Source organism: Haliotis rufescens, unplaced genomic scaffold, assembly GCF_023055435.1.
Source record: "Haliotis rufescens isolate VD_foot unplaced genomic scaffold, xgHalRufe1.0.p SCAF_78, whole genome shotgun sequence".
In the NCBI taxonomy this organism is placed as follows: domain Eukaryota; kingdom Metazoa; phylum Mollusca; class Gastropoda; order Lepetellida; family Haliotidae; genus Haliotis; species Haliotis rufescens.
Genome location: NW_025964370.1, coordinates 618,320 through 637,468, shown reverse-complemented (window position 1 = coordinate 637,468; position 19,149 = coordinate 618,320). Strand labels below are relative to the sequence as shown.

Below are 19,149 nucleotides of genomic sequence, written 5' to 3'. Positions count from 1 at the left end.
CCAGGTCCATAACACTCACTCCAGGCTTAGATCACTCCCCCCTACCAGGCCCATAACACTCACTCCAGGCTCACATCACTCCCCTCTTCCAGGTTCATAACACTCACTCCAGGCTTAGATCACTCCCCTCTACCAGGTAAATAACACTCACTCCAGGCTTAGATCACTCCCCACTGCCAGGTCCATAACACTCACTCCAGGCTTAGATCACTCCCCACTGCCAGGTCCATAACACCCACTCCAGGCTTAGATCACTCCCCTCTTCCAGGTAAATAACACTCACTCCAGGCTTAGATCACTCCCCTCTTCCAGGTAAATAACACTCACTCCAGGCTTAGATCACTCCCCTCTTCCAGGTTCATAACACTCACTCCAGGCTTAGATCACTCCCCTCTACCAGGTAAATAACACTCACTCCAGGCTTAGATCACTCCCCTCTACCAGGTAAATAACACTCACTCCAGGCTTAGATCACTCCCCTCTACCAGGTAAATAACACTCACTCCAGGCTTAGATCACTCCCCACTACCAGGTCCATAACACTCACTCCAGGCTTAGATCACTCCCCTCTTCCAGGTTCATAACACTCACTCCAGGCTTACATCACTCCCCTCTACCAGGTTCATAACACTCACTCCAGGCTTAGATCACTCCCCTCTACCAGGTCCATAACACTCAACCCAGACTTAGATCACTCCCCTCTACCAGGCCCATAACACTCACTCCAGGCTTAGATCACTCCCCCCTACCAGGCTCATAACACTCACCGCAGGCTCGGATCACCCCCTTCTAGCAGGTCCATAACACTCACTCCATGCTTAGATCACTCCCCTCTACCAGGCCCATAACACTCACTCCAGGCTTAGATCACTCCCCCCTACCAGGTCCATAACACTCACTCCAGGCTTAGATCACTCCCCTCTACCAGGTAAATAACACTCACTCCAGGCTTAGATCACTCCCCTCTTCCAGGTTCATAACACTCACTCCAGGCTTAGATCACTCCCCTCTACCAGGCCCATAACACTCACCGCAGGCTCGGATCACCCCCTTCTAGCAGGTCCATAACACTCACTCCAGGCTTAGATCACTCCCCCCTACCAGGTAAATAACACTCACTCCAGGCTTAGATCACTCCCCTCTTCCAGGTAAATAACACTCACTCCAGGCTTAGATCATTCCCCACTGCCAGGTTCATAACACTCACTCCAGGCTTAAATCACTCCCCACTACCAGGTCCATAACACTCACTCCAGGCTTAGATCACTCCCCACTACCAGGTCCATAACACTCACCCCAGACTCAGATCACTCCCCTCTACCAGGTAAATAACACTCACTCCAGGCTTAGATCAGTCCCCTCTACCAGGTAAATAACATTCACTCCAGGCTTAGATCATTCCCCTCTTCCAGGTTCATAACACTCACTCCAGGCTTAGATCACTCCCCTCTACCAGGTCCATAACACTCACTCCAGGCTTAGATCACTCCCCTCTACCAGGTCCATAACACTCACTCCAGGCTTAGATCACTCCCCTCTACCAGGTCCATAACACTCAACCCAGACTTAGATCACTCCCCTCTACCAGGTAAATAACACTCACTCCAGGCTTAGATCACTCCCCTCTACCAGGTAAATAACACTCACTCCAGGCTTAGATCACTCCCCTCTACCAGGTAAATAACACTCACTCCAGGCTTAGATCACTCCCCACTACCAGGTCCATAACACTCACTCCAGGCTTAGATCACTCCCCCCTACCAGGCCCATAACACTCACTCCAGGCTCACATCACTCCCCTCTTCCAGGTTCATAACACTCACTCCAGGCTTAGATCACTCCCCTCTACCAGGTAAATAACACTCACTCCAGGCTTAGATCACTCCCCACTACCAGGTCAATAACACTCACCCCAGACTCAGATCACTCCCCTCTACCAGGTAAATAACACTCACTCCAGGCTTAGATCACTCCCCTCTACCAGGTAAATAACATTCACTCCAGGCTTAGATCACTCCCCTCTTCCAGGTTCATAACACTCACTCCAGGCTTAGATCACTCCCCTCTACCAGGTCCATAACACTCACTCCAGGCTTAGATCACTCCCCTCTACCAGGTCCATAACACTCACTCCAGGCTTAGATCACTCCCCTCTACCAGGTCCATAACACTCAACCCAGACTTAGATCACTCCCCTCTACCAGGTCCATAACACTCACTCCAGGCTTAGATCACTCCCCTCTACCAGGTAAATAACACTCACTCCAGGCTTAGATCACTCCCCTCTACCAGGTAAATAACACTCACTCCAGGCTTAGATCACTCCCCACTACCAGGTCCATAACACTCACTCCAGGCTTAGATCACTCCCCCCTACCAGGCCCATAACACTCACTCCAGGCTTAGATCACTCCCCACTACCAGGTCCATAACACTCACTCCAGGCTTAGATCACTCCCCTCTTCCAGGTTCATAACACTCACTCCAGGCTTACATCACTCCCCTCTACCAGGTTCATAACACTCACTCCAGGCTTAGATCATCCCCCTCTACCAGGTTCATAACACTCACTCCAGGCTTAGATCACTCCCCTCTACCAGGTAAATAACACTCACTCCAGGCTTAGATCATCCCCCTCTACCAGGTTCATAACACTCACTCCAGGCTTAGATCATCCCCCTCTACCAGGTTCATAACACTCACTCCAGGCTTAGATCACTCCCCTCTACCAGGTCCATAACACTCACCCCAGACTTAGATCACTACCCACTACAGGTCCATAACACTCACTCCAGGCTTAGATCACTACCCACTACAGGTCCATAACACTCACTCCAGGCTTAGATAACTCCCCACTGCCAGGTCCATAACACTCACTCCAGGCTTAGATCACTCCCCTCACTTGCATAACACATATACCACCAGGACTTGACAGACACTTGTATGACACATATACCACCAGGACTTGACAGACACTTGTATGACACATATACCACCAGGACTTGACAGACACTTGTATGACACATATACCACCAGGACTTGACAGACACTTGTATGACACATCTACCACTAGGACTTGACAGACACTTGTATGACACATATACCACTGGGACTTGACAGACACTTGTATGACACATATACCACTGGGACTTGACAGACACTTGTATGACACATATACCACTAGGACTTGACAGACACTTGTATGACACATATACCACTAGGACTTGACAGACACTTGTATGACACATATACCACTAGGACTTGACAGACACTTGTATGACACATATACCACTAGGACTTGACAGACACTTGTATGACACATATACCACTAGGACTTGACAGACACTTGTATGACACATATACCACTAGGACTTGACAGACACTTGTATGACACATATACCACAATGACTTCACAGACACTTGTATGACACATATACCACTGGGACTTCACAGACACTTGTATGACACATATACCACCAGGACTTTACAGACACTTGTATGACACATATACCACTAGGACTTGACAGACACTTGTATGACACATATACCACCAGGACTTGACAGACACTTGTATGACACATATACCACCAGGACTTGACAGACACTTGTATGACACATATACCACCAGGACTTGACAGACACTTGTATGACACATATACCACTAGGACTTGACAGACACTTGTATGACACATATACCACTAGGACTTGACAGACACTTGTATGACACATATACCACTGGGACTTGACAGACACTTGTATGACACATATACCACTAGGACTTGACAGACACTTGTATGACACATATACCACCAGGACTTGACAGACACTTGTATGACACATATATACCACTAGGACTTGACAGACACTTGTATGACACATATACCACTAGGACTTGACAGACACTTGTATGACACATATACCACTGGGACTTCACAGACACTTGTATGACACATATACCACCAGGACTTGACAGACACTTGTATGACACATATACCACCAGGACTTGACAGACACTTGTATGACACATATACCACTAGGACTTGACAGACACTTGTATGACACATATACCACAATGACTTCACAGACACTTGTATGACACATATACCACCAGGACTTGACAGACACTTGTATGACACATATACCATAATGACTTGACAGACACTTGTATGACACATATACCACCAGGACTTGACAGACACTTGTATGACACATATACCACCAGGACTTGACAGACACTTGTATGACACATATACCACTGGGACTTCACAGACACTTGTATGACACATATACCACTAGGACTTGACAGACACTTGCATAACACATCTACCACTAGGACTTGACAGACACTTGTATGACACATATACCACTAGGACTTGACAGACACTTGTATGACACATATACCACTGGGACTTGACAGACACTTGTATGACACATATACCACTAGGACTTGACAGACACTTGTATGACACATATACCACAATGACTTCACAGACACTTGTATGACACATATACCACCAGGACTTGACAGACACTTGTATGACACATATACCACCAGGACTTGACAGACACTTGCATAACACATATACCACTAGGACTTGACAGACACTTGTATGACACATATACCACTAGGACTTGACAGACACTTGTATGACACATATACCACCAGGACTTGACAGACACTTGTATGACACATATACCACAATGACTTCACAGACACTTTTATGACACATATACCACTGGGACTTCACAGACACTTGTATGACACATATATCACACGGACTTTACAGACACTTGTATGACACATATACCACAATGACTTCACAGACAACCCGGGAGACCGGCATAGAGCTGGAATATTGCTGAATACGTCGTAAGAACAAACTCACACACAGTCAAGCCGGGAGACCGGCATAGAGCTGGAATATTGCTGAATACGTCGTTAAGAACAAACTCACACACAGTCAAGCCGGGAGACCGGCATAGAGCTGGAATATTGCTGAATACGTCGTTAAGAACAAACTCACACACAGTCAAGCCGGGAGACCGGCATAGAGCTGGAATATTGCTGAATACGTCGTTAAGAACAAACTCACACACAGTCAAGCCGGGAGACCGGCATAGAGCTGGAATATTGCGGCACAGGAAAGATGGACGTTCCTTACCAATACAGTCAGATCAGCCTGCAGCGCATTCAGCAGTCCTTGATATCATGTGCTGTAATTTAAAAAAAAGACTGTAACACACGAAGATGCACTTGCCGGAAATATAGTCTCGCTTGCAGTGCTGTGCGCTGGGAATACCATGGTACAAGCTGTACCAATAAACAGTTACCAGACTTCTCGGGGGATGACAAACCTGTTGAGACTTTCGAGGTACATGTATGTGAAGACCCTGCAACGTCCAGTTACAGCATTCACCGTGACAGTTCTTCCACTGTTCATCACGTAATAATGTTCATGAATCACACAATCATGTGACGGAATGAGCAGTGGTTAAAAAGTTTCAGATTTATATCCAAATATTGGTATTTTGTGGTTATACTGAAGCTCCGCAAATGAACTACAAAGGAGATATCTCATCGACGTCTTGTGAAACAACTGGTTTGGGTTAATTCTGAGAGGACCTCATACAGGTCATACGTGTTCCCAACAAGTATTTACATGAATGAAAACGAAACTTGTTATAGCGTTTATTTTCATGTTGATAAGTAGATTCAGACAATAACAATCAACATTGATATCTAAACTCGCAAAAACACGTCATTTAAGAGATACATATTGATATTCGGGGGTTGTATTGGATTTGTGATTTAGTATTCTACATGCATCCTTGGGTCTGCTTACCCCAATGTAGAAGTTCAAATCACTCAATAGACCAACAGTGTATTGATAGCCATCAAACTCTTGGCGGCCATCTTGGAATTTGGGGCAACCAGGGGGCTCTGATGACGGAGTTTCTGTATAAAAGTGTTAACTATACTTAAGTGAGTTAGTGTGCCAAGTTGTATGCATATAAGTCCTAGCAAACAGTTTTTGAGTTAAAAGATTCAACAGTGTAAACACACATTTAGGAAACTTGTCGGCCATCTTGAAATTGGCGGCCACCTTGATTTTTTGCGGATATGTCAATAGTCAAAAACGTTCAGTAGTTGTGAATATCTTTTTAGAAACATGATATGGCTATTTCACAAGACACATGCTGTTTTCATGAAAACATTGAACCTCATCTGAAATATGGAAGATAAATTGATAATTGGTGGCCATTATGCAAATAGACATATTTCCCAAACTAGGATTGCTTGGGACTTTTAGATATTTGTGTTCGGGACCTTGTAGAATAGCATTGGGGTGAAATATTCTCTGTTGCAGTTTGTTCCAAGCTGAGTGAAAAAACGGCTTAGATTGCCAGGACTATATAGCTGGAATATTGTTGAGTGCGGCGTAAAACAACAAACACACCTATCGTGAAGCGAGACGCACTAAGCAATATGGTGTCACGACTATCTTTAGTCTACAATAAAATATATGTGCAAGTGATCCCAACTTGTCAGTACACAGTAGATCCTTGTGGTCCACTTTCTAGTTACCATGGCGGTGTGGATGATTTATTCAAAGAAGAAATGTCTCACAGCTCCAGGGTGTCGAGGTGACGAACCGACACTTCACCAACGAGACAACTCCAGTGGCCGTCACAACACGCTGCCATATGTGATGATTTGTACGAGTACTCAACACCCTTTCCCGCTGCCCTCAGTAGAACAGTGTCCAGACAAGTCAGGTTCTATTGTATCCGTAGTCTTTCTGACACCAGGATCCGCTGACTCGCCTTTGATTAACCTTGGTCTATCGTCAACATGTCGGTGCTTGTCAAATTCACAGAAGAACAACGACATATGCCACTAAGTTCGCGGGTGCCGAGGGTATGCAAGGTCCAAGGTGCTGCATAGCGATGTGCAGAGCTGCGTCCCTTGGCTGTCAAGACTTGTGTAACATAGGTTCGAACCCAAGATTCTGATAACTGGTCCGTCTGCACCATACCCACCACAATCGTGAGTTTCACAAAAATCTGCTTCGTCGTTACGCTTTCCAGCACAAATCAAACTGACGCGCGGTGACTCACTCACTCACTCACTCAGTGGCGGTCTGGTAGCCTAGGGGTTAAAGCGTTCTTGCAAGGAATAAGGATTTATCTATACACAACGAAGAAGGCTTCCTCCCGCCACGGCAGGCTGCGTTCACCCAACGGCGGCCTCTCCAACAGTGATGTTTGAATGTGTATTTCAGGTTATAACCATGTGATACTGTATGGAGCCTTGCTCAAACGACGACTATGCCTGTGAGACTGTATGGAGCCTTGCTCAAACGACGACTATGCCTGTGAGACTGTATGGAGCCTTGCTCAAACGACGACTATGCCTGTGAGACTGTATGGAGCCTTGCTCAAACGACGACTATGCCTGTGAGACTGTATGGAGCCTTGCTCAAACGACGACTAAGCCTGTCGTAAAAGGCAACTAACGGGATCGGGTGGTCAGCCTCGCTGACTTGGTTGATGCATGTCATCGATCCCAATTGTGTGGATCGATGCTCATGATATCAATCACTGGATTGTCTGCTCCAGACTAGATCATTAACAGACCGCCGTCATATAGCTGGAATATTGCTGGGGGCTGCCTTAAATAAACAAACAAACAAAAACACATGGCTCTACATTATATATATGGATGGTTTGCTGCGTTGTTAAATGATTCAATGGTTACAAGGTTACAAGAAAATAGAACTGTGTATGTATGTTGAGAATGTGTCCTGTCTATTGCCATACGTCTTGTTTGGAAGGCTCAGATTACTCCGATTACTTACAGTCACGTGTTTGATTACATTTGTGGGATTACATTTTAGATTACATTTCATGGTCACGGGCTACTGACGAAACTTACAAGTGATTCAGAACAACAACGTTTATCGGTGACATTGATATTAATAATTGATATCTTTCTTTCTGTACACTGTACTGACATCTGTACTGACAAACACATAATGAATATCATTTTCAATCTCTATATTACATAATGGATGAATTGTTTTCTCGATTTTTCAATGGACAGTTTTCTTCCTTCATTTACTAATAGGTTAGACTCCAGTAAACCAAGTCGCTATTTAACGAAAAGTTTTCTAAAGTTTTCCGTAGTAAGTATTGATAAGTGAATTCCTGGTTCAAGTAAGGTCTTGAAAGTATTGTATTATTCATGACGTGAACTATACTCTAAAGTGGAATGCCATTCTTGATGGAGCATATTTATAGCTCGATTTCGAAATTGTTTGAGAAACATTTACATTCCCAACAGACGAACATCAGGTGAGGTTCAGATTGCTGTCTGACTGACTTTGGCGACGTGGGGCAACAGGAAGCATGATAAAAAACGGGCTGTTGAATGTTTAATCAGATCGGTCGCCCTAGAAGTGCAATTGTCTTGAACGCGACGTTAAACTCCACCCCTCTCCCCCGCACCCTCATCCACCACCCACCCCCCTCCATCTCTCCTAACCTCACCCCATCCCAGCCCACTTCCCCTCCCCTCCCCCCATCCCACCTCCCCTCCCCTCCCCTCCCCTCCACTCACCACATCAAGGTCTACATAGCCACTGACTAAACACACCTTCAGAACCGAACACGGCGGGGTGGTGTATTGTACACCCTTATTTGGAGAAGTAGGGCTGTAATTGTAGAATTTATACACTGAGTGCATGTACTTCCTATAGTGACATACTTGTAGGATGATAAAACAGTATATATCCCGTCAGGTTTACAACCATCGCCATTATTCATACTATACTTGATTATATGTCCGCTGTGGCAGGAGTGGGGTCAGCGAAGCGTGGGGTCAGCGGAGCGTGGGTCAGCTGTAGGGATGCGTCCTTCATGCATGAAACTGACGTGAAATGGACAGTTGTCTGCTGGTATTGCGAAACATGGTATTGTAATACAGGCATTAGCTGGCCTTACATGCAGTTGAAACATTAAGTTGTTATGCGAAACGAATCACGAGTGTTACGTAAATTTATCTGCAACACACAGGGGCGCTAAGTCTCCGGTTCGACACACAGCGGGATTTGAATGGAAACGCAATAAGCCTGAACAAGGCTATTTATGCTAGGGGACAACGGTCAGGGTCTGAACTGTCAGACGCTCCTGGGGCTAGGTGTAGACTACACGGGGTGGAGATGCTTGATACAGGCCGCATCTGGAGACAGGATTGATGCTCCCACACTCGGTACAGTACGACCGTGAACATGGCTGTGTTGGCAGGGTCCGTCCTGGTGATAGCCCAACTCCTGACTGTGTCCTGTGTTCAATATGGCCCTGCGCCCCAGCTGACGGAGAACGGGGTGGCGGTGAACATCACTGATGAAGCTGTCACTGACTTGATGATCTTCCCTCATCCGTTACCGTTTTATATGTTCATGTATCACGGTGCAGTCGCCAACTTCACCTACTCCATCGTGTGCGACTCCTTCGACAGGTTCTACGAACTGCACATGTTCACGGAGAAGCCGGACGTGGCGTTCCTGTCCCAGCCGGGAGTCTTCAACCTGACGTGTGAAGACATGGAGGGGGGCTTCCCCCACCCGCGCGGGGACGCCATGATCGTGTCAGGAACATTTAACATTTCCTTGCAGTCAGACCTTCTGGGCCGAACCTGGCTCTACATCGACAGCCCGTCCGTCAACATCACGTCGGAGAGTAACAGCACCAACGACGGCAGTGATAAGGAGATTGGCCACTTCCGGTTGAGGACGATGATTACGGTGGTGCGGGCGTTACGTGCATTGGACACCGTGGTGCAGATAGTGGCCTACGTCTTCATCGTCACCAGCACCATCGGCATGGGGTGCAGCACGGACCTGGCCGTCATCAAGGAGGTTCTCAAACGACCCATCGCTCCCATCATCGGATTCGTCTGCCAGTACCTGGGCATGCCATTGGTAAGACACTCCTACCTTTACTCATCATCCTGCACCGGTGCACCTGCACCTGTCCTCGGGTGTTCACCATGAAATAGACCCGTGAAGATCCGGGTCGAGAATATTGTCTTCAGCAACCCATGCTTGTCGTAAAAGGCGACTCTGCTTGTCGTAAGAGGCGACTAACGGGGTGGGTGGTCAGACTCGCTGACTTGGTTGATGCATGTCATCGTTTCCCAATCGCTTGGATCGATGCTCATGATATCAATCACTGGATTGTTTGGTCCATGCTTGATTATTTGCAGACCGCCGTCATATAGCTGGAATATTGCTGAGTGCGGCGTTAAACAACAAACAAACCATGAAATACTGACAGCATCCCCGGTATGGTCAGGTAATGAGGTGTATGGTGGCCTGGGAACTGCTGTGTGGCGCTACTCTCTGTGGTCTCAGGCTACAAGAGCATGTTACACTGATTTGATACAGTTTGGCCCTCACTCTATGAAGGTTCATACTCCAATGAACTCACACAAAGTGAAAGTCAATTCTTAAATGATTTTTTAATTTGAATTTTACACGATATACGGCTTTTCCATTGGACGAGAGGTCGGTCGAAATTGGCGTTCATAAGTGTATGAACGACACAATTTGACGTTCATACATTTTTCACGAGACCGTGTTCTTGAAATGACGTAAACACTGACGGACTACTTCCACATTCCTGGGGAAACCCCTAGGAATTCCCCAGCACGAAAACATACATAAGCGTTCTCTCTGATCATTTAGAACCTTTATTCTTGGTCTCAGCGTTTCAGTATACATTGAGAAATGTCAGAGAGCGTGACTGCATGATTGTTCACGAATATCCTCGCTACGGCCCATCCTAATGAACAAACGAAGAAATGCACATCTAAACTATCGTAGTATCGACTCGATCCTTGTCTTCGGCTGACACTGACAGTCTCCAGCAATCTATGAATTTACCTTTGTGTCTGTTTGACGCATCTTTATTCACCTTTCAATGATCGGCCAGTTGATCAATGATGACTAACACATGTAACCGCCACAGGTTCATTAACAACTTCGGAAATCTCTCCCGTCACGTTTATCGTGTCGGTCATTTTGACGTCTTGTACTTGATGTAAATGTATTACGACGCGCTGTCATTGTGACTGACTTACTGAGGTAGTTCTTTACAGAACTTTCTCATCTAATGAGGATATGATTTGAACACATGTGCTGCGTAAGATGTTTCTGAAGAGCAAGTTGTGCATCCATACGCTCATGTCACCTCCCTTTTTGAGGAACTACTCCGCGATATAGCTGGTTGTTGTTTGGCTGTAAGTGTAAACATGAAGTCACACGTACTAAATAAAATTGTGTTTAGCCCTTGGCCTACATCCTTTTAGGTACGAAATTGTGATAAAATAATTATAAGAATTGACTTTAACTTTGTGTGAGTTCATTGGAGTATGAACCTCATAGAGTGAGGGCCAAACTGTATGAACGTCGGAGCTTGCGACGACGTTCATACAATGTTTGGCCCTCACTCTATTCTTAATTCATCGCAATGGGCGGGACATGCATGCAAAGGAACACGAATTATCGGAGACTTTGTCGAGTTTTTTATCGACAACCTAAGCGAATGTTTTAATCACAAGGGTAACGGGCGCCGGCCCAGTCATCCAAGATGCCGCATCGTGCTGTGCGGAGTTACCTCCCTTACCCGTGTAGGTTACACCCGATATAACGGAACTACGGCTACACCCGACTCCAGGTAACACACGTAGTAGACATTTGCCACTATGATGACGCTCTACATAGAGCTGATTCTGGGTGCGAGTAAGGGAAACAACTCTGCGGCAGTTAAGACCACTGGGCCGAATGTTCAGTGAAGCTGTCCTATGAGTTTGTTACAAATTAGCCATACGTTCAAAGACAAATGGCTGCCTCCTGCGATATTAAAAACTACTAGTTTTGCCCTGTTTGATGGCGAGTGCAAAAGACAAAGTAGTTGCATCATGGCCACAAGTTAAAAGACAACAGGTCTTATATATATACATATTATATTTGTATTCCTCCTTTGCCTATATTTTACTATCATGTAATGTATTAGACTGGTATTAAAAGGTATATTTTCTACCTGGCCCCCAGGGCTGGTCAGATGATTTAAAGTTATGAGAGCAAAATATGACGTCAAGCACAGCGCCCTGAACCTATTACTACTGGTTAAAACTCAAACAAAAGGAAATAATTTCATAAAATTACATGCACGATAGCATTGTTGACTAGCGGGTAATTTACAGTGACAAGACTTGCAGGAAGAATTACATATTGTTGCTAACCAAGAAGCGAATTATTGATATCACCAATGTATGGAATCCTACAAGGCACATTGTCGCGTTGTCGCATTGTCGCATTGTCACCCGTACAAAAACAAGCAAAAAGTGTCAAACAAAGCGCGACAATGCGACACCGTAACATTTTAGTCATTTGTCGCATTGTCGCATTGTCGCGCTTTGAACAATATCTTATATTTTACCAAATGCGATATCACAAATGTTTATCATGTATACCAATAAATACATAACGTACTTGGGGTATTTAAACTATGTTCTTGATAAAAATCTGATATTTGATATCAATAAGGATTTTTTGATATTACTAATGCGATTTAAAAATACATACGTTTTATTCATACCTTAAACTGTAATTAGCGATATCAATACACAAATTACTTTCGATTTCGAAATCTCGATATGAAAAACCTTCAATTACCCAGACTACACTGTGATCCTTTCCGCACAAACAATACCTTGTACATGATTGCAAGTGATTCCACAGCATTTGATTGACCAACCAAGCAATATATTTTGCGTGTCTGTTTCGCATAATCAAAATCAAACACGCCCACATCGGACTACTCTTTCCTGATTGGCTGATAATAGGGTAGGAGGGGCTTGGGTTGCATGACGGGGGTGGACGATGTCACTGACTTCATATTGTTGTCTACAGTGTTTTGTGTAACATTCCAATAGGCAGGTGTGAAGTTATTCTCATTGACGTACCTGTTTATAAGAATTAACTTCAATGGCGGTATAAACGTGATAAACGACGTGTGTAAATCTGCGGATGTAAACAACTACATCAAGTCACAACACGAATCGGGGCGGTCGGGTAGCCTAGTCGTTCGCTCGTCACGCCGAAGACCCGGGTTCGATTCCCGACATGGGTACAATGTGTGAAGCCCATTTCTGGTGTCCTCCGACGTGATATTGCTGGAATAATGCTAAAAACGGCGTAAAACTCACTCACTCACAACACGAATCGTCTTGTACTTACAGATTGCATTCGGGGTGGCGAAGCTTGTGAAGTTTGAGAACCCTGCCGTGGGGCTGGGGATATTTGCCTGTGGGTTTTGCCCGGGGGGTGGACCAAGCAACATCTACACTTACCTCCTGGGTGGAGACCTGTCACTATCAGTTACCATGACAACCATCAGCACAATAGCGGCACTTGGTAAGTTTAGCAATCTTTCACCATTAATTCCACGCTCGCAGCTGGGAGTCTTTTCCTCATAGTATGACGTCTCCGGGGGAAAACAGACAATAATGTTGCTGCTTTGTTTCAGGTGTGAACACACAATGATGTTGCTGCTTTGTTTCAGGTGTGAACAGACAATGATGTTGCTGCTTTGTTTCAGGTATGAACAGACAATGATGTTGCTGCTTTGTTTCAGGTGTGAACAGACAATAATGTTGCTGCTTTGTTTCAGGTGTGAACAGACAATGATGTTGCTGCTTTGTTTCAGGTGTGAACACAAAATGATGTTGCTCCTTTGTTTCAGGTGTGAACACAATAATGTTGCTGCTTTGTTTCAGGTGTGAACACACAATGATGTTGCTGCTTTGTTTCAGGTGTGAACAGACAATGATGTTGCTGCGTTGTTTCAGGTGTGAACAGACAATGATGTTGCTGCTTTGTTTCAGGTGTGAACAGACAATGATGTTGCTGCTTTGTTTCAGGTGTGAACAGACAATGATGTTGCTGCTTTGTTTCAGGTGTGAACACACAATGATGTTGCTCCTTTGTTTCAGGTGTGAACACAATAATGTTGCTGCTTTGTTTCAGGTGTGAACACACAATGGTTTTGCTGCTTTGTTTCAGGTGTGAACACACGATGTTGCTGCTTTGTTTCAGGTGTGAACACACAATGATGTTGCTGCTTTGTTTCAGGTGTGAACAGAACATAATGTTGCTGCTTTGTTTCAGGTGTGGACACACAATGATGTTGCTGCTTTGTTTCAGGTGTGAACACACAATGATGTTGCTGCTTTGTTTCAGGTGTGAACAGACAATAATGTTGCTGCTTTGTTTCAGGTGTGAACACACAATGATGTTGCTGCTTTGTTTTAGGTATAAACACACAATAATGTTGCTGCTTTGTTTTAGGTATAAACACACAATGATGTTGCTGCTTTGTTTTAGGTATAAACACACAATGATGTTGCTGCTTTGTTTTAGGTATAAACACACAATAATGTTGCTGCTTTGTTTCAGGTGTGAACACACAATAATGTTGCTGCTTTGTTTTAGGTATAAACACACAATAATGTTGCTGCTTTGTTTCAGGTGTGAACACACAATAATGTTGCTGCTTTGTTTCAGGTGTGAACAGACAATAATGTTGCTCCTTTGTTTCAGGTGTGAACAGACAATAATGTTGCTCCTTTGTTTCAGGTGTGAACACACAATGATGTTGCTGCTTTGTTTTAGGTATAAACACACAATAATGTTGCTGCTTTGTTTCAGGTGTGAACAGACAATAATGTTGCTCCTTTGTTTCAGGTGTGAACACACAATGATGTTGCTGCTTTGTTTCAGGTGTGAACAGACAATGATGTTGCTGCTTTGTTTCAGGTGTGAACAGACAATAATGTTGCTCCTTTGTTTCAGGTGTGAACACACAATGATGTTGCTGCTTTGTTTCAGGTGTGAACAGACAATAATGTTGCTGCTTTGTTTTAGGTATAAACCCACAATGATGTTGCTCCTTTGTTTCAGGTGTGAACAGACAATAATGTTGCTGCTTTGTTTTAGGTGTGAACAGACAAAAATGTTGCTGCTTTGTTTCAGGTATAAACACACAATGATGTTGCTCCTTTGTTTCAGGTGTGAACAGACAATAATGTTGCTCCTTTGTTTCAGGTGTGAACACACAATGATGTTGCTGCTTTGTTTCAGGTGTGAACAGACAATAATGTTGCTGCTTTGTTTTAGGTATAAACACACAATGATGTTGCTCCTTTGTTTCAGGTGTGAACAGACAATAATGTTGCTGCTTTGTTTTAGGTGTGAACAGACAAAAATGTTGCTGCTTTGTTTCAGGTATAAACACACAATGATGTTGCTCCTTTGTTTCAGGTGTGAACAGACAATAATGTTGCTGCTTTGTTTCAGGTGTGAACAGACAATAATGTTGCTAGTTTGTTTCAGGTGTGAACAAACAGTAATGTTGCTGCTTTGTTTTAGGTATAAACACACAATAATGTTGCTGCTTTGTTTTAGGTATAAACACACAATAATGTTGCTGCTTTGTTTCAGGTGTGAACAGACAATTATGTTGCTCCTTTGTTTCAGGTGTGCACAGACAATGATGTTGCTGCTTTGTTACAGGTGTGAACAGACAATGATGTTGCTGCTCTGTTACAGGTGTGAACAAACAATGATGTTGCTGCTCTGTTACAGGTGTGAACAGACAATGATGCTGCTGTTTTGTTACAGGCATGGTGCCTCTATGGATGTTCACGCTGGGCAAGCAGTTCCACGATGACAAGATGCAGATCACCATCCCGTACCTGAGCATCGTGCAGACGCTGGCCACGGTCATCCTCCCCCTGCTGGTCGGCATCTTCATCAAGTACAAGTGCCAGAAGCTCGCCGCCATCATCATGAAAGTCATCAAACCAGTCACCCTCGTCACGGTGGCGCTGCTGCTGGGCTTCGGCATCTACGCCAACCTGTACATCTTCCGTCTCTTCAAACCCCCCACCCTCCTGGCTGGGTGCATGCTTCCCTACATAGGGTACGTCATCGGCGGCCTCATCGCCCTCATCTGCCGCCAGCCGTGGTATCGAGTGAAGACCATCGCCATAGAGACTGGCATACAGAACGTCATGGTCGCCTACCTCATGCTACTGATGGCGCTGCCGCCACCAGATGGCGACCTTGCGGCTGTTGGTCCAGCAGCTTCCGCTTGTATGACGCCACTTCCGCTCTTCGTGCTCGCAATTGGCTACACGATTTATTTGAAATGCACCAATCAGAGTTACGCACAGGTGCAAGGAGGGGACACGGAGATTGACGCTAACGGGAACGCTAGGCCAGGTGGGAGCACACAGAGGGGGAAAGACAAGGAGAACGGAGTGAAGGCCGACATGTTGACTAGCGGGGATAGCCAGGTCGTGGACAAACTGACGGCTGTATGAGCTTGAGCTCTCAGTGTGGCATATTGTTTTGATTCGGTGGGGAGAAGGAAGCCCCGGGGCCACGGGGCAGCTTCCGTGATGGTGTCGGACACATACTATGTGGGCAACGCAAAAAAATGTTCTGAAGTGTGGAGATATATGGATATTGTTTTGACGACGATCATGTATATGTATTAGTATAACGTGAGGTACACTGCCAAATTTGGCATCGTTTATTGGTCGAAGTCTTCAAGAGTTTGTGAAAATAAGTGAAATAAGTAAAACGCATGCGCAGACAATCACCACGTGACCCTGTAGACTTGCTAACATGTAATATAAGACTTGGTCTCTGTAGATAACAGAGGACTCCTTGCTGATAGTTCTGCCATGGTAAACACTGTGTTGTCCTTGATGTAAGTTCTTCAATGAGAAGCATATGTTTCGTTGCTATTACTTCCGCCACGGTGTGAGAGTAATAACATTTTTAATGATTTACTGGCTGGTTTCAGGGCTGTTTTCACTGCAGGCAATAGTTACAAAATACACTGGTCTGAAAAGAGGCAGATTTTACAGCCTATTCATTGACTTTCCCAAGTTATTTGACCCTGTAAGATATGATCCTCTCTGGCATTCATTATGTGACGTATAAAGGGTCAATCTTTTGATGTAATCACATCAATGTATAATAATTTATCTGCTTGTAAATAGTAACATAGTGTTTCCCTCGATGTGAGTTCTACTGTGGGTAACATGGTGTTTCCCTAGATGTAAGTTCTACTGTGGGTAACATAGTGTTTCTCTCCATGTAAGTTCTACTGTGGGTAACATGGTGTTTCCCTCTATGTGAGTTCTACTGTGGGTAACATAGTGATTCCCTCGATGTAAGTTCTACTGTGGGTAACATGGTGTTTCTCTCGATGTAAGTTCTACTGTGGGTAACATGGTGTTTCCCTCGATGTAAGTTCCACTGTGGGTAACATGGTGTTTCCCTCGATGTAAGTTCTACTGTGGGTAACATGGTGTTTCCCTCGATGTGAGTTCTACTGTGGGTAACATGGTGTTTCCCTAGATGTAAGTTCTACTGTGGGTAACATAGTGTTTCTCTCCATGTAAGTTCTACTGTGGGTAACATGGTGTTTCCCTATATGTGAGTTCTACTGTGGGTAACATAGTGTTTCCCTCGATGTAAGTTCTACTGTTGGTAACATGGTGTTTCCCTAGATGTAAGTTCTACTGTGGGTAACATGGTGTTTCGCCCGATGTAAGTTCTACTGTGGGAAACATGGTGTTACTCTTGCTGTTAGATCTGCCATGGGTGACATAGTGTTACCCTTGCTGTTAGATCTGCCATGGGTGACATAGTATTACCCTTGCTGTTAGATCTGCCATGGGTAAGATAGTGTTACCCTTGCTGTTAGATCTGCCATGGGTGACATAGTATTACCCTTGCTGTTAGATCTGCCATGGGTAACATAGTGTTACCCTTTTTGGTAGATCTGCCATGGGTGACATAGTGTTACCCTTGCTGTTAGATCTGCCATGGGTGACATAGTATTACCCTTGCTGTTAGATCTGCCATGGGTAACATAGTGTTACCCTTTTTGGTAGATCTGCCATGGGTGACATAATGTTACTCTTGCTGTTAGATCTGCCATGGGTGACATAGTGTTACCCTTGCTGTTAGATCTGCCATGGGTGACATAGTATTACCCTTGCTGTTAGATCTGCCATGGGTAACATAGTGTTACCCTTGCTGTTAGATCTGCCATGGGTGACATAGTATTACCCATGCTGTTAGATCTGCCATGGGTAACATAGTGTTACCCTTGCTGGTAGATCTGCCATGGGTAACATAGTGTTACCCCTGCTGTTAGATCTGCCATGGGTGACATACTAGATTTGATGTGACAGCTGATGTAAATATTATAACCTAATATATGATACTTTGAAGTACATAGGATATAAGATACGTTTCTGTACATGATATTTGTCTCAACATATCCCTGAAATGACATATAAGTCCGGTCGATACCGATCTTGTGTACCCTGTGATACAGTGATATATATTACACGTGCATGTCCCACGGGATGCACATTATATCCTCCCTAACACGTGATGCTATAGGAGAAATAAAACACTGATGCAAATAGCGTTGTTACATCTTCTGTTTCCACTGTGGAGCATGTTCCGAGTGACGTGTGGAACCGACACACTGCCTGCTGGAGACAGGGATGCATCATACCGAGGCAAGGGCGTTAACTGACGATAAAAGTCCAGTTTCCTCAAGTTGGAATTCCGGAGTTACATTTTGGCTGGATTAACGAGTCTATGCATAGTCCAATCAAAATCGCATAACGAAATTGATATCCGGTTCGCAAACAACATGGCTTTCGGTCGATCGAAGGATTTGCAAAGCACGTGTACCGCCAACTGGGCTTCGACAGATATTTTGTAAATCTTTTCAAGTTTTTAATCAACGTGCTCAAGTTTATTTGATGCACTTCGTGAGGTAAGGCCCGTTTTATTACAATATAGATCTTGATTATCAATCACATCTTGACTGGGCGCCATCATTTTGTTTGAAGCAATTTCAAGTGCTATGAGATGTGGTATCTGATCGGTCAGTATGAGGGATATAGAAGGGACATAACTCGTAATAGCCACTGGTAGCGCTACGATGGAGTCTGGAAATTCAAGCCTAGTTCTGGAAACTGGACTT

At 44.6% G+C, this 19,149-nt stretch overlaps 1 protein-coding gene across 1 annotated transcript; it reads left to right on the top strand.

The window, feature by feature from the left end:
- The first annotated feature begins 8,794 nt into the window (after positions 1 to 8,794).
- Positions 8,795 to 18,577, top strand: LOC124123132 (ileal sodium/bile acid cotransporter-like). Its single transcript, XM_046486404.2, has 3 exons — positions 8,795 to 9,983; positions 13,307 to 13,481; positions 15,747 to 18,577. Exons 1-3 carry the CDS (start codon positions 9,291 to 9,293, stop codon positions 16,448 to 16,450), a joined length of 1,572 nt encoding a protein of 523 aa, XP_046342360.2. The 5' UTR covers positions 8,795 to 9,290; the 3' UTR covers positions 16,451 to 18,577.
- Positions 18,578 to 19,149: the final 572 nt, after the last annotated feature.

Bases quoted from the DNA above. Each gene is read 5' to 3' on its own strand.
- LOC124123132 (XM_046486404.2), top strand. From the start codon at position 9,291: ATGGCTGTGTTGGCAGGGTCCGTCCTGGTGATAGCCCAACTCCTGACT. The intron at 9,984-13,306 runs GTAAGACACTCC...TTGTACTTACAG, and splicing joins AGTACCTGGGCATGCCATTG to ATTGCATTCGGGGTGGCGAA. The intron at 13,482-15,746 runs GTAAGTTTAGCA...GTTTTGTTACAG, and splicing joins CAGCACAATAGCGGCACTTG to GCATGGTGCCTCTATGGATG.